Consider the following 16,499-nt stretch of genomic DNA (forward strand, 5'->3'; position numbering starts at 1 on the left):
CTAGCGCTGGTTTAAGGCCCGATCTCCCTATCCATCCATAAGGAAGGCCCGTGCCCCAGCAGTGGGGACGTTAATGGGCTGATGTTGGTGGTGAACTATGTAACAATAATTGTTGCTTCATATATGGATCAGATAAGTATGTTTAGAATTATGTTGCTACCTATATTGCTTCTCTTTATTTTGATCAGAATAATATTGGGCGGAGGATGTGTTGTAATCATGGAGATTACTTAGCTAAAACCACCAATAAGGGACTTTCCAAAAAAAAAAAAAAATATTCGACAGTTGATAACCAGCCCCGTCAATATACGTTCTACATCATCATCATTATTCCGTTTGTCACAGGGTCCGCTTACCTAACCTGAAGATTTGACAGGTCCTGAAGCGACCGCCTGTCTGACCTTCTAACCCGCGCGAAAACCAGCCCAATATAGTTTAGGTCGCATACCTCCGAAAATGCATTTCTCGGGAATGCGGGTTTCCTCACGATTTTTTCTTTCACCACTGAGCACGTGATAATCATTTATGATCCAAACATGAATTCGCAAACAAATTCGACAATAATTGGTTTAGGCCTGTGCTGGATTTGAACCTGCGAGAGAGGCAAGCGTTCTACCAACTGGGCTACTACGGAGTAAATATACGTAAGTACTTAATGTTATAAATTATATTTACGTCATTTTCTTATCCCATAAATTGGTAAGTTTAATTTATTGGCTTCCCCCAATGACTCGCAAGTAAAAACCTCAGTGCGTAATTAATTTTGTGGAAAGCGCAATTCATATAATTTGACTGTTAATTTGCATTTAGATTCGGTTCTGAATAATAAATTAGCATAACAATAGCCTCGGTGACTTGGGAATAAATTTATTACCCACACCTATGTTTAATGAACTTTGATAATTTCTCGTGATTCGGCTGTCGGCGGATTGCTGAGTTTGGCACATAATGGCAACACATAAACATAAATAGCCTATATACACCCCACTGCTGCGCACACGCCTTCACTCAATCAACCGGATGGGATATGGAACATCCTCCACCACGCTGCTTCACTGCGGGTTGGTGGAGGTGTTTGGGCTAGTAGCCCGGAATCAACGGCTTAGCGTGCCTTTCGAAGCACGGAATCATCTTACTTTTTCAGGTAAGATGGACAATCAGGTGATTAAAACCTCTTATGTTCTTACCAAACAAAGGACAGTCTCACAAAGTGATTTTGACAATGTCTTCATCGGGAATCGAACCCGGACCTCCGGATCGATCTTCTCCGGATCGTTATCCCAACGCTCTAACCACTAGACCACGGAGGCTGTTCAAGTCCACACGTAGCCAACGGCTTAACATGCCTTCCGAAACACGTCATTTTTATTTTTCGGATAATCAGGTGATTACTGAATCACTGAAAACACGTCCTAGCTAAACAAAAGACAATTTCACAAAGTGATAACGCTAATCGGGAAACGAACCTGGTCCTCCAGATTTTGAGCCCAGCGCTCTAACGACTAGACCAAGAAGAAGCACAAACAGTGTTTGTTCGACCGGATAGCTAATAAATAAATTATAGTAAGTACCTCAACTCCGGTTTCTTCACTCCGTCTTTCTTCTCAGCTTCCGCCTTCTTCTCTTTGTTCTCCTTTTGAGTAGGGGAGACAGGAGGAGTGGTCTCCTTGACGTCACCGTCTACCACGTCGATGTTTGACGCTACATAGCCCGAGTCGTTGTTCGTGTTGGGGTCCATCATCGGGATCGGAGATGCCAGGTTGGCCATTATTCTGTAGAAATAGAAATGTTTTATTGCGACCATGTGTTTGTACAATTTGTGGTATTATAAAAATACAGAAGTAAGTATTAGGCCAGGCGCGCACTACGAGTTTTTCGCCGCGCGGCAGAAAAAAGCAGCGGCATAATGTCGCACTGTAATACTGTACCAAACAGTTTTAAATTGTATTGCGCGCGCTTGACGGCAGAGCCGTCGCAGCGGCGCAGTATTACAGTGCGACATTATGCCGCTGCTTTTTTCTGCCGCGCGGCGAGAAACTCGTAGTGCGCGCCTGGCCTTAGTGTGAAACTGGAATAAAATGTCTGTTAAGGGTAAGTTAAGGCCATCGCGACAACAAATCACTGTGAAGCCCAAACTTGGCACATATAGCCGAGTGATGGGAGGAATTCTGAAGCTATTCGCTTGTCTCTTAAGTTTGTCTATAAAAGACATCTTTATACTAAGGCGATATATAAAAATAACAATACAGATAGGGTTTTATAGCTTAACGCGCGATAAATTCGGCCTTCTCATAGATTATGAAAAGATACAGCTAAAACACATAATACCGGGTTCTGACCGCAACAATACAATGTATAAGATAGAGGTAAACTAGTACTGGGCACAATAGGCACACATATTTACTGAGACAGTATTTTTTTTGACGTGACTTATTGTATATTTGCCGCAGATGGCTACTTGGCCGGACAAATGGGGAGCGCTGAAGGCTCTCACCCGGTACAAAGTTTAAGACAACAGGCCTGAGGGTGCCCAATTGGGCACGAACCTAACTGAGAGAGTATAACAACACATTTGTTCGAAATAGGGTTTTCTTTACCTCCAGAACTACTATTTGTGCTCTAGAATGTTGCGGACGATATAATCAGATGAATAATATATGATATATTATGATATGTGTTGGTCTTTATTTTATAATGTGAGCTTTTTTTAAAATCTTTATTTAATTTGGGATTTTTTGTCCTACAGGACATGGCAACTCCATAAAATAATCTTACTTTTTACACTGCTTATAATACTTATAGTGCTTATTGCTTCTCAGAAATAACCATATAATATATAATTGCTGAGAAGCAAAAACCATATCATAGGTAAGTCTTGCGGCGTCCCAATTTGCTATCGACAGAATACTTTGGAATATTCCATAATTTGAGCTCATCGCCATCACTAAAGAGCCACGCTCGTGTAGGTGTAGCGTTCTCAATGCTACTTGTTGATGACTTGAAGATTCTTAATGCGATTTTCCATAGGAATTAATAGATCCAGAAAGGCGTCCAATGAATGTTTTATTTTTATTAATTTTAAGAATTTATTAGGTCCTTTACAAGTACAGTAATAAAATGTAGTAGTATTGTGAGGCGTATCGTACGACATAAAGATGAGATGTGTGTCTTGAAAAATGGCTGTTGTGTTTCTTCCGGGGATAAAAGCGCCATCTCGCCGATCGCAGTGGAAGTAAAACCGCCGTAGGTTCCGCTGTATCTTGTTGTCGATAATAATTGTGATTGATCTTTATTATAATTGTTCACAACTTCAACGCTAGATGGCGTAACGCAGGAACACTACTTTTTTAGGGAAAAAGCAGTGGTTTTCCTCTTGCCTTCCGCCCCGCAGTACTCTGAGGCGAGTGGGATGGCGTTTAACGCGGATAACATTACTAGATTAAAAAGAACGCTTACAGGCCAGTCTCCTCGACGACAGCAGCCAACATGAACCGAGCGGACTTCATGTTCATCTCTTCAGCAAACGCTCCTATGTCTGTCCTGCCAAAGCTGAAACAAATACTTCATGTCATCTAAGTAATTACTCTTGTACTTCTTCTATCGTGTGATTACTCACTTACATCAGTAAGTAGTAACCGGGACCAACGGATTAACGGATCGTCTTACTTTCGGACGATTAGGTGATTAGCCTGTAATAATTAAAGCACATAATAACGGGTTCTTACCGCGTTTAAATGGGGATATGAGACTCCCGATATTTCGACACTGTTGCAAGTGCCACGATCACTCACTTATCACTCAGTCACTCAGTCATCCCGTGATCATGGCACTTGCAACAGTGTCGAAATATCGGGAGTCTCATATCCCCATTTAAACGCGGTAAGAACCCATTATTATGTGTTTTAATTATGATAATAGCCTGTAATGTCCAAACCAAACTAGGGATGACAAAGTGATTTTTGTGATGTGTCCCCACCGGGATTCGAATCCGGGACTTCCGGATCATGAGCCCAACGCTCAACCACTGGACCACGGAGGTCGTTTTATTAATGTCAACTGAAAATACCAAAATGCTCAGCTCACCAAAAGTTCGAGTTGAGTAGAGGAAGTTTCGAGTCAATATCTTAGAATACGGGTGATAAAGGTAATAAATAAGTGTAATAAAGAAAAAAACGTAGAATACGTTCTGCGAATCAATCAAACTTGCAAGTAAATGAACAATTATTGACGAATGATTTGGTAATCATTCGGTAAATCTTGTGATATGACTTACCTGATTTTCCGTATTTCGGTCTTTTACATACATACATAAACTCACGCCCGTAATCCCTAATGGGGTGGGCAGAGCCACAAGTAATCAAAGACAACTTGCAGCAATATGATGAACCTTATGGTGATAAGGGATCAGCCTATCGCCCATAACATTAGTCCATCATGTTAGAGGATACAATCCCTCTGTCGGTTTTTACGACATGCCCGGGAAGAGAAGCAGCTGAACGTGTTCTATGTTTTTTATATGCTCCCAGAACAGCATAGAAGCATTTCGGTCTTTTACAGTAATATTTTGAGGAGCTCGGTGGCGCAGGGGTAAACGCGCTCGGTCTGCGATTGTTGAAGTTAAGCAACTTTCGCAAAGGCCGGTCATAGGATGGGTGACCACAAAAAAAAGTTTTCATCTCGAGCTCCTCCGTGCTTCGGAAGGCACGTTAAGCCGTTGGTCCCGGCTGCATTAGCAGTCGTTAATATCCATCAATCCGCGCTGGGCCCGCGTGATGGTTTAAGGCCCGATCTCCCTATCCATCCACAGGGAAGGCCCGTGCCCCAGCAGTGGGGACGTTAAAGGGCTGGTGATGATGATGATGATGACAGTAATATTTGGATTGACTTACTTGTCATCGTCGTCGTCCTCGTTGCTGCCAGAAGCGGTGTTGGTTGGCTGGTCCTGCAAGCCGTCTAGCTGCTGCGTCTGCGCAACATTCTCGATCACGACAGCCGCCGTACTGCTGGCCACGGCTGAGCTTAGAGCTGATGACGTCTTCGCTTGGCGCTGCTTCTTGGCGCGTTTGCGGATTGCCTGAATATGAGCAAGGGTTCCTTGCAGTCTCCTTATAATGTAACCTTATAATGTAGAACCAAAAAAAGAAAAAATGGAGGCTTATGTCCTGGGATAAATAAATGGGATTTTTTTATGTAATATTGGCAATGGCAACACTTATCATTACGTAATGATAAGTGTTGCCAGACGTCTGCCTCCATATAAAATTTACGATTATTCGATATACTCAACGTCAAGCTATCGTAAAATGAAGGAAACCCGACTGAAATGTATCTCGTGATGGACGCCTTATATTGTTTAAGATTATAAATATTAAATAAGTAATTTAAGCTTGATGCACACAGAGCTAGAAAACCGGGACAAGAGAGGATTGGGCGATTTTTTCAACTCCGGAAGTCAACATACCATAAACGCAAAAATATCCAAGAATCTTTTGTCTTTTTGCAAATATTCGCCTTTTTACAAATAGGCGTATGGTCACGAGTACTAACATACACTTTGAAACCATGTCACATTAACTTTTTTGACAAATTAAACCCTAACTCTCATTAAATGTCAAATATGATAATGCGATAGGGTTTTAAAGTGGGTACATGATATTGCTCATGACTGTACGTACCGCGATTAGTGCCATGTTTATAAAAACTTACAAGTTTACACGTTCACAAGCTACAAGTCACTCACAAGTACGTTTAAATTACGTTTATCAAAAAAGTAGAGGGATTGTAAAACATACTTGTGAAATAAATATTGACACTTGTAACATGTAATTACATGTGTAGTTTTGATAGACACACGCTCGTGATAATGAAATTTTTTACAAGTAGATTTTTTGTAATACATGGCTTGTAAGTTTTAATAAAAAAAAAGTTTTCATCTCGAGCTCCTCCGTGCTTCGGAAGGCACGTTAAGCCGTTGGTCCCGGCTGCATTAGCAGTCGTTAATAACCATCAATCCGCACTGGGCCCGCGTGATGGTTTAAAGCCCGATCTCCGTATCCATCCATAGGGAAGGCCCGTGCCCCAGCAGTGGGGCGTTAATGGGCTGATGATGATGAAGTTTTAATAAACAGGACACAGATCCAGGATGTTTTGAACAAAGGTCAGGTCAAGAGTAATTTAAACGCGAGTCTTGGACGCAAGCGGAAGAAGCGAAAGTGGTGTGTCAGGATTATAGTAAGTGGAATTCCGTGGTCTTTGTCTACTCCAACGGGAAATAGGTGTCATCTTACGTATGTGTTTACTCACCTTAAATATATGATAATACAACAGCAGTATAACCACGCAGGGTATGTAGAAAGACCCGACGGAAGAATATATGACGTAGTCGGTGTTGTTGAAGAGGCACTGGTCTTCTCTTCTGGCTGGGGTGTTGTTGAGGCCCAGGACTATTGGCGACCCTATGGCCATAGACACCAGCCATGCCACAGCTATGGTCATAGACACCCGGCCACTGCTCTTGTGCTTCGCGTATTTTATAGGCTGTGTCACTGCTATGAACCTGTTGGCAGAAAGAAAGTGTTAGAAGGAACATTATGATGAGAAATTAGTTCTGAAAATGGGCAATCAAATCAGATATTTGAATGCTCCAAACTTTGTATTCGAACATTCGTTATTCGAATGAAAATTGATCTTTCAAATGATAATTCGAAATTCCAATAATTTTTGAATCGAAATACGTACGTAATTGAAAAAAATAATACCGATAGGTACTAAAATTGTATTATATTCATTAATTTCTTTGTTTTTGTTTTAAATAGCACAAATATAATAATATATTTTTAGTTTATATTTGCATTTGCAAAGCATTCTATTTTTTATAAGTAATGGAAAGGAAGGGAAAAGTACCTAAATGGGAAAGCATAGAACACATAATTGGGGTAAGACTCCAACCGATATTATATGTGTGTATTAAATATGTACTTAAATGAAAAAATAAGCTCATTTTCCTAGGCAATTAGGTCGTGAGTTGTGTACCTACTAGGTTTTATCTTGAACCTAGCTATTATAAAATTCTGATTACTAAATAAAGACAGATCTAAAAGTAACAAAAAACATTTTCTTTTTTATTTAAATAACTTATTTATGAATTTCAATCAAGAAAAACATAAGACAGACATTTTATCACGTTTTCTATGACGTCACAGTGTGTTTTTTCATTGAAATTCCATAGTAATTTCGTGTTTTTACGTTTAGTAAAAAGTAACTGATTTGACTAGTTGGAAACTAGCCTATTTGTGCAATTTGTACCAAATACCTATAAAGCTAAGATACTTGATAAAGCCACAATACTTGTACGCGAGTACTTGTAAAGGTTTTCTTTATGACTTGTGGTTTGGAGAGTACAAAAACTGCCTACCTTATTTTTTTTTACAAGCTTTCCGCTCGCGACCTTCGGGATATCATAACATAACATCACACTTGTATCTCCAAAGGGGTAGGCACATGTGTAGGTATAGTACATGTACGGTCACGAGCATTAATATGTATACACTTTGGCACCATGTAACATTAACTTTTTTGACAAATTGAACTGTAAGTCTCACTAAATATCAAATATGTTAGTGCGACAGAGTCCTAAAGTGGGTACATTATATTGCTCATGACTGTACTTCCTCGCCTGTTGTCGGGTTTTTAATAACTTATATAACTTTGTGATTTTGTGACGATTTCCATCCTTTTTAGGTAACATATTATTTGGAACGAAAATAGAGTTTGCTCCAAATATGCTCCAATTTAAAAAAAAAAGAGAAAGGGGTTGAGAGACAAGATGGACAGAAGGACGGACAAGAAAGTGATCCTGTAAGGGTTCCGTTTTACTTTTTGACGTTCGGAACCCTAAACACTCAAAAAGTTTAAAATTTAAGGGATCTCTGTACATAAAATGATTTTTTCAATGTCTTATTTTATTTTTTTACTTTGTAGAAAAAGGATAGGTCAATAAGACCAGAGTACAAAAAAGGACGATTTGAAAACTGTGAACGGCATATCACGAAAACGAATTCGAAAATTCAAAATTAAAAAAAAAAAACAATAAAAAATAGAAAAAAAAACAAAAGAACGGCACATCACGAACGGCACATAACTACGCACGTAGATAGTATTCGCTGTACGTATTGGTCGAATCCAATATTGAGGGCTTTTAGACAGGGTTGATCCGCGGCATGGTTGCCATGCAGACCCTGATGGATTGACCATAAACAATGCTATTTCGAGTGATGAGGCGACAATAAGTTCATTGTTTATCGCGCCATCAATCTTACGAGTTAGTCAGAGCTGTGGAGTACACAGGATTGCTTTCCAGAGATGACGGGGTTTGTTATGGCTGAAATGAATTAGGATTTTTCAGGGCCGCATTCTCATTTTTATGTATTTTTTCAAATAAAATTTACGAAATTAATCGAGGTAAGCACATTTCTTGTTACCCGACTGCGGCGAAGCAAAAAGGAGGGTTATGTGTTTGACCGCTATGTATGAATGCACGTCTGTTACCACCTACCTAACAGAGAATATAGCATTCCATTTGCTTCGATCCTGACACACTTCTCTTGCTTCCTCCACATTGATCAATCGCTTAACAATCGCGTAATAACCCTGACACCAGGGTTGATGGGGTTGGTAATCCACCTCACAATCCACACGATAGAAGAGAAGTTCATGTAATGTAAGTTTCCTTATATCGTCGAACTAGGAGACAAAGTTTATTTATATCAAGGAAACTACTTATAACGTAAAGTTAAAACATACAGGTTGTTAGTGAAATCGTAAATAAAACTTTGAGGGATGAATAAGACCATGATTCTGAGTTAACATCAATTTAAAATAACACTTAAAAATATGAATTTTGCGACGGAAAATTCCACTTCATATCAACTGAGAATCATGAGCTGAATCATCCCCCTGTATTCGCTACGATGTCACAAACATCCTGTATGTTCCATTAGTCTAATCGCACACAAGACATAACGACACATTCGCGTGTATAAAGTATTCAGTGCCTTTCATTCGGATAAAAGCCACGTAAGAAGTGTAACCCAAATATTATGCGAGCAGTAGAAATAGGAATCTATTGCGGTTATCAAATCTTGCTGATAAACCGTTTGTTATCGTATTATTAAACTTTCCACATTATGCATTACGTTTTTGGTATCGAGCAATCAGAACTAGTGCTTGTGTTACTACGCAATGAACAGCGGGTAAATCGATGTAGCGGTCCAGCCAGGAATGTCTTGGTGCGGCCGCTTCACACACCGATGTGAGTTAACAGGCGACATGCAGACTCGTGTAATTTAGTGCTGAAGGCATATCTCCCTTGTTTCTATGATCTGTGAATCCAGTACAATAGCCAGCCGTTCCCATTGTGATTGCCTTAACATTAAGGGCGGTTTCAGACTAGCGTTTTATACGCGCGTATAAGCTCGTTTTTGGAAGCGCATGTAGGCGCGTATAGATGCGCCTTTTGTCACACGCGCAACTTGTACAGTCATTAGCAATATCATGTACCCACTTTAAAACCCTGTCGCACTATCGTTATTTGACATATAATGAGACTTAGGGTTTCATTTGTCAAAAAAGTTAATGTGACATGGTTTCAAAGGGGATTCTCTTAAAATGCATAAATGGTTTTGTCATAATTTTAATTATCATAATCCTTTTTGCATAACGTTTTTTAGCATAATAGTACTTTTCCATAATAACATCTAAGAATACTGGTTTGTTAGGTATAACTTATGTTTGGACTAATATTTGTTGGTATAAATTTGATTCGCATATAAATAGGTATTCATAATTCTTTTTTAGCATAATAGTGTTTTGTCATAATTTTTACAAGGCATAACAGTAGGTTAGGGTGCATGTTTATCTTACACACGAAAAATAACCTCGTAAGCCCTGGGGTCCTCTGAGAAGGACCAAATAATTGTAGTCATAAAGGCCGAAGGTTTTGAAATAGTTTGTTCTAATAATCAACGAAGGTACTTTTAAAAGTACCAAAACTTTGACTGTCAATTTAATTCAAACCTTTGCGCCGATTGAGAAAAAAAGTATTTTGTCTATGAACTAGTTCATTCAATTTCGTGAATAGGTGGCTTTAATAAAAAAGAAATGTGTATCACTTGTCGTAATTTGTCATTTTATTGGTAAAGATGGCGCGCACACGGCGACGAGGTAAAAAAAAATCAAGTTAATAATCGAATTTCGTAGTTTTTCATACACATTATTTTCAGAAATCGCAGGTAAGATAATAATCAACAACATGACATAGTTATTTTATCAATTTTGTATCGATATCGTTAGCAATATGAAAGCAAACTTTTTTAGTCCTTTGCAAGGGACTTTAGGTGTCATGTCCGGATATTTTTCAAAAAATTTTTAAATTGTTATATGTGATTAAATCATACCGATATACCGACTGACTTGCTTACGTGATCTTATGATTAAAAAAACTACCGTCTTCATTTTATTTCCTTTTTCCTTCTAATGATGATCTAAACTGACACCATGAATTAATTTTTTTCCTAATAATATAAACCTAATGTACTTCCAGAGGGACTAATCACAAACTACATCATAAAAACTAAAACTCGTTACTTATTTTATATTTAAATATGTAAGTATATACACATATTTATGACGTACAAATAGGTATGTATGGTAATGAAAAAATACATAACCCTTTATAATAATAATATTTTTCAAATTTTACTAAAAGTAGTGACTCAAACCGGGAGTCCTTCTGGAAGAACTAAAAAAAAAACGTAATTTTTTCAAAAATGTCTTCTATTCATCCTTACATAGGTCTCCACTTAATTTGAACCCGATCGGATAACTCTAACACTTTAAAATTTGTACTTGAAGTGCTCGGCCTTTACGACTACAAAAATTTGGTCCTTTTCAAGGTACCACCGTCGTTTATTACTTCGAAATCGTAATTATGCTTCGGCGTTACGAGGGTATACTGAATGATGACCACAAAAAATATAAAAAGTTACAATCATGAACCAAATGCAGCCAAGGAAAAAGTAAGTTTCAGAAATGTTTAAAGTTGTGCCAAAACTTTTCTTATTCGGAGTATAGTTTTTATGCTTATAATAATTATGCTTATATATCATTATTGTCATTAATTATTATGCTTATAGTAGTTATGAATTTCAAAATTATGCTTAAAAAGTTATGACAAATTAATATTATGCGTAACTAATAATAGGACAAGTAACATTATGCCATGGTAAATTATTACATAAAATTTTATGAGTAAAAATAGAGAACCGTTTCAAAGTGTATATTATTATATCGTGGCATCTTATCATAAAATTGATCATTTCATGAAATGATCGACCATTTCATGAAATGGTCGTATTTCATGAAATAGAACAACATTCGTTGGCCACATCATGATGTGGTTTGGCCAGATCAATGAACACAAAACGTTTACGATATGACCAACTAAATGCATGATTACTTCATGATATGGCCAAACGTTAGCGATCATATCGTAAAATAGTAACATTATCCACCGGTAGTGGCGCTGGTGTCGCTTTGTTTATGTTTTGCATAATGGCGGCGGACAATAATTATTCTTGTGTGAACGCGAATAATACGAATAATAATGAGCAAATACAAGATAAAAGTGCATTGAAGCAATGTTTTGACACTAAGGTGAAAAGAAAAACTCGTATTAACAGTAGACAGCAACTTTATTTTTATTTTTAGGTTATATGGCAAATAATGAAGGTCGAGTGACCACGCTACGTAAATCAATGGACTATTATTGGATTTCAAAATATGATATAATTAAAACTGCGAATGAAGAGATATTAATTTTAAAAAAGAAAAATATAGACGATCCTACTGTACGTAAAGTTTCTTTTTTTGACGTGACTTATTGTAGATTTGCCGCAGATGGCATTAACTACTTGAAACGGGATTCTATTAAAACGCATAAATGTTTTTGTCATAATTTAAATTATCATAATCCTTTTTTTATATTTTTTACAAGGCATAACGGTAGGTTAGGGTGCGGCGGGGGTGGCTCTTGGGCCACCCCTACGCCGCCAGTATGTTTATCTTACACACGAAAAGTATACTGAATGATGACCAATGGCATGAAATAGTGTCAAAAAATATGACGACGACTTCAAAGCGAGATGCAGTTACGGCGTATATGTCAACTACATCAACACTCCGTTAATCGAAAATGACTTATTAATTTTTATTTGACTTTTAAACATTTTTGTACTTTGTACTAGAGTAATACATTATTTCCTACCTTATTTCGCGTTTTTATTACACCACTTATCATGGACACCCTACATTAATGATATGGCCAAACGTGGATGGAAATATCATTAAACGCTGACGTTTAAACGATATGGTCAGTTGAAGTTGGCCATTTCATGAAATACGACCATTTCATGAAATGGTCGATCATTTCATGAAATGGTCGATCATTTCATGAAATGGTCAATTCTATGATCTGGCCACGACATATACATATTAGGACCCATGACCGTACGAGTGTTGCGCGTGTAAGCGCGTACGCCGAAACTACCGTAAACGCGCATATAAAACGCCGAATCTGAAACCGCCCTAATTAAGAATGAATGAATTAATTAATAAAATATTTTATTTTCAGATATTTATCCATATTTTGTTAGTAATAGAAGATTATATCTAAGTTAGTAAAATTTATAATTTTCATTGGATGTCACATGCATGTACATCCAGTGAGTGAGGATGGGACTGTCCATCCTTTGTGAGATCACCTTCAGGAGACTGTTGCTGCTGCCCCGCACTCGCTCCCACAGAGAAGCCACACGCTTGCATAGAACAGCCTGGAAGCCATCAGTGCTCCAGGAGGCGAACATCCCCAAGGCACTGCAGCACCAGGGCAGCCCCAACAACCCCCTGAAGGCGTTATTATATTGAACGCGCAGAGCACTGAAGGTCTTTTTGACAACAGCCTAGTAAACAAGACAAATAGGTAAAAACTCGTTACAAAAAAAATAAGAATAAGGAATAGGCAATACTGAGCTAGATTTTTCTCTTCTTATATATGGCCGTAAGCCGTTAAGGAGTGAGGGAGACCGCGGCATGTATGTCTCGCTCCCACTTACGCGGTAAGAATGTCTTTTTTGTATCGAGTGTCCCGGCTGTATTTGTATGTGCGCAGTTGTGTTATTGGCATGTATTGTTATTCGTTATTTCTAAAGAAGTTATAATTGGGATGAAAAGAGACATACTTTTGTTTTCTTCATCTGAAGTTTTTTTTTCGCCATGTGCAGTTACTGTATTTTTTCTGAGGCGACAAAAGAGATTGCATACCTATTTTCAACATTAATTCGTAAATATGTTCTTTTTAATTTTTTTTTTTGGATTGATCTTGGCACCATTCTGCCTCTTATCTCTCTCTCTATTTAAGAGCTGCGCTCTTGTCGGTGGAGTAACCGCCATTCCTCTCTTCTTCCCGCCAAAACCTTCACCTCCCGATACGACACGACCTGCACCTTCTCTTTTATTTGTTTCATAAATGTTATCCTAGGTCTACCCCTTCCTCTCTTCCCTTCAATTTTTCCTTCTATAATGTTTGTTATAAATGAATCTGCTTCTTATAGAGGTACTTAATTTTTTTGATAGGAATATTTTTATGAAAAACGTTTTTGTTCTTTTTATTTTTTAATCAGGAGAACTCAGTACTGTGTGATGTGGTAACACAATTATAAGTACATCAATGTGTAACTGTGTTTCTATTTTCAGAGATTGAAATAATTTGATTAATGATTTGATTTTGATTGAAACCCTTTGATTAGTTACATTATCAGGAGTTACAATTGTCAATAGAAAAAAAATAACCTTAAAATATGTAAGTATGCAAAAAAAACCCTTGTGGTTTTACTTTGTTGATAAAAAATAACAAAAGAGGAAAGCTACTTATGTTTCATTTTATTTAGGTACCTCTACAAATCCTATTAAAAATATACCTACTTACCTCGTAATTCTGTTAAAATCTCTTTCAGTTAACTTTTGGCTTAGTAAATCCTTTGATGCTGTATAATTGCGTCAGAATAAAGGTTAACTGCCATAAATTATCTTGTTATAATTACTTTTTGTTTTTAAATTAAGGATTGTGGCTATGAGGTTCTATCTTACTTTGAGGGTCCGCTACTATTAAAAGATAAAAAGCAGTTTTACAACGAATTTGTGATACATAAATATATATATATAATACAAAGTTGTTTAATATATACTTAACAATTAAAAGTTGCTCACACACACGAGCACATACACCCAACACACACATGCACACACACGCACGCACACACACATACACACACACACCTTTTCTTTTTGTATTTACTGTTTTCCACTGCGCATATGGATTAACATAACTCTGGTCTGTACATTATATGTACATGGCTTTGCCTGACTCGCTGACCCCTAAGATACAGGTTTTTACCTAGTTTAGGGGACAGCGAATCACAACCTTATATTATAAGTACAATCATTGTAAACTTCTTTGTAAAAGTTATTTTTTGGACAGTGTGATAATTAAGACAGAGATGTGGTGTATAAGATATAGTAACTAAGATTGAGAAGGGAATGTTAGGTTGGTTTGGACACGTAGAGCGGATGAAGGATAATAGAATTGCGAAAGCGGTATATAAAGCGAAAGTTGATGGTAGGGCTGGCAGAGGAAGACCGAGAAGGACTTACATTGACCACATTGGAGATGTCCTTAGAAAAGGTTTAGTACGATCTACTCTGAACCGGCGTGCGTGTGTTAAGCGATTGATGAATGTGGTGGAAGCAAAAGAAGTGTGTCAGGATCGAAGCAAATGGAATTAGGCAAATGAAAATAGGCATGAGTTTATGTATGTGTGTATTTTTTGGAAATCAATTTATTTATTTATTTATTATTATTGTATTTAATTTATTATTTTCGTAGTCTAAGCCTGGACTTTCCATATATCGTCTCCAAATCACATTCTGATGTGATTCTCCTCAATATAAACTCGATTTCAATACCATATTGCGCCTCCATAGCGTTATTTCATTTTCACATGGTTCGCTTACTTAACCTAGAGATTTGTCAGAACCTGTGTTTAGGGTTCCGTAGTCAAATGGCAAAAACGGAACCCTTATGGATTCGTCATGACTGTCTGTCCGTCTGTATGTCACAGCCACTTTTTTCCGAAACTATAAGAGTTATATTGTTGAAACTTGGTAAGTGGATGTATTCTGAACCGAATTAATATTTTCACAAAAAAAAACCAGACAGACGGACATACAGACAGGCGGATAGACCAAATAGGTCATTTCGACTAACATCCGTCTTGCTTTTTTGTAATTATTTTAGTGGAAATTTGATATGATGTTGTTGTCTTTTATTTGTGTGTGACGTCCATTTATATAATAAACTATTTCTATTCTATTCTATTCAAAGCGATCCTATATGGGTTCCGATTTTTCTTTTAAGGTTCGGAACCCTAAAAAACGCTACAAATGTACTTAAATCTTTCTTCGAAACGTTACGATAATTAGGACGGCGGCTTTACCGTAAACACGGGGAGTACTTTACGTTCCTTTTGCTCTTTCACGTGGAAGAATGGATACGGTAACATCCATTTACGTTCCGTTAACGTTAATCAGTTCTATTTTGGGACACATTTTGGGTTTTTACAAGGGTCTAAAAAGGCCACATTGAAGCGAGTATTTAGGTAGTTATTAAATAACTTGTAATGTATACGTTTTTACAATAAAATACCAGATAATATTTTAAATTTGTCAGAAAATAAATTTAAAGCTCATTTGAAGCTTACTTTATGTAAAAAAAGCTTAGTATAAGATTAATGACTACCTAAATGATAAAAATGTCTGGTACCTATTGAATGTGTTCCTCTAGTTATATAACTTGTAATGTATACCTATATTGATTTAAAAGATGTGTTGCTGTAGCAGTTTCTTATTATTTCTTCTCCTCAGCCATAACACCTTGCGAAATGACGTAGATTCAAAAATGTTACATTGACCTTCAAAAAGTTTATCTATGATAATTACGTTAAATAAATGATTCTGATTCTGCAATTCATCTAAAAAGCAGTATTCGAAATAGACATTTGCGCATAGTGTTGCGTTTTAGACGCTTTTATGTGGCCATTTCAACTCCTGCTGAGAAAAATGACTGACTGAATGAATGAATGACTTGACTTGCCAAGTGCACGCATTACTCTAAGGTACAGTAAGTTAACTACTAGGTAGTACTTACATACTTTTTATAAGTAAATAGTTTAAGTATGATGTTGGTAGGTAGGTACACCAGACCCTAACTGAGCTCCCTCAGGCCTGTTGTCTTAAAGTTCGTGCCAGATGGGAACCCACAGCACTTCCGATCAAGTAATACGTGGCTGACATTGCAAACTGACGTATCTCCAATTTTCTGCTAAAAT

The 16,499-nt window shown here is 37.4% G+C and overlaps 1 protein-coding gene across 2 annotated transcripts in view; it reads right to left on the reverse strand.

Annotated features, from left to right (window-relative positions):
• Window positions 1–16,499, reverse strand: part of LOC126373113 (dopamine D2-like receptor) — a 43,122-nt gene that overhangs the window by 8,250 nt on the left and 18,373 nt on the right. For both annotated transcript variants that reach the window (XM_050019117.1, XM_050019118.1), the window contains exons 3-6: window positions 6,304–6,556; window positions 4,890–5,074; window positions 3,457–3,549; window positions 1,572–1,772 (exon numbers count right to left, since the gene is read on the reverse strand). In XM_050019117.1, the coding sequence (XP_049875074.1) occupies window positions 1,572–1,772; window positions 3,457–3,549; window positions 4,890–5,074; window positions 6,304–6,556 (732 nt within the window). The remainder of the gene's footprint in view (window positions 1–1,571; window positions 1,773–3,456; window positions 3,550–4,889; window positions 5,075–6,303; window positions 6,557–16,499) is intronic.

Source organism: Pectinophora gossypiella, chromosome 15 (assembly GCF_024362695.1).
Source record: "Pectinophora gossypiella chromosome 15, ilPecGoss1.1, whole genome shotgun sequence".
NCBI classification, from domain to species: Eukaryota; Metazoa; Arthropoda; class Insecta; order Lepidoptera; family Gelechiidae; genus Pectinophora; species Pectinophora gossypiella.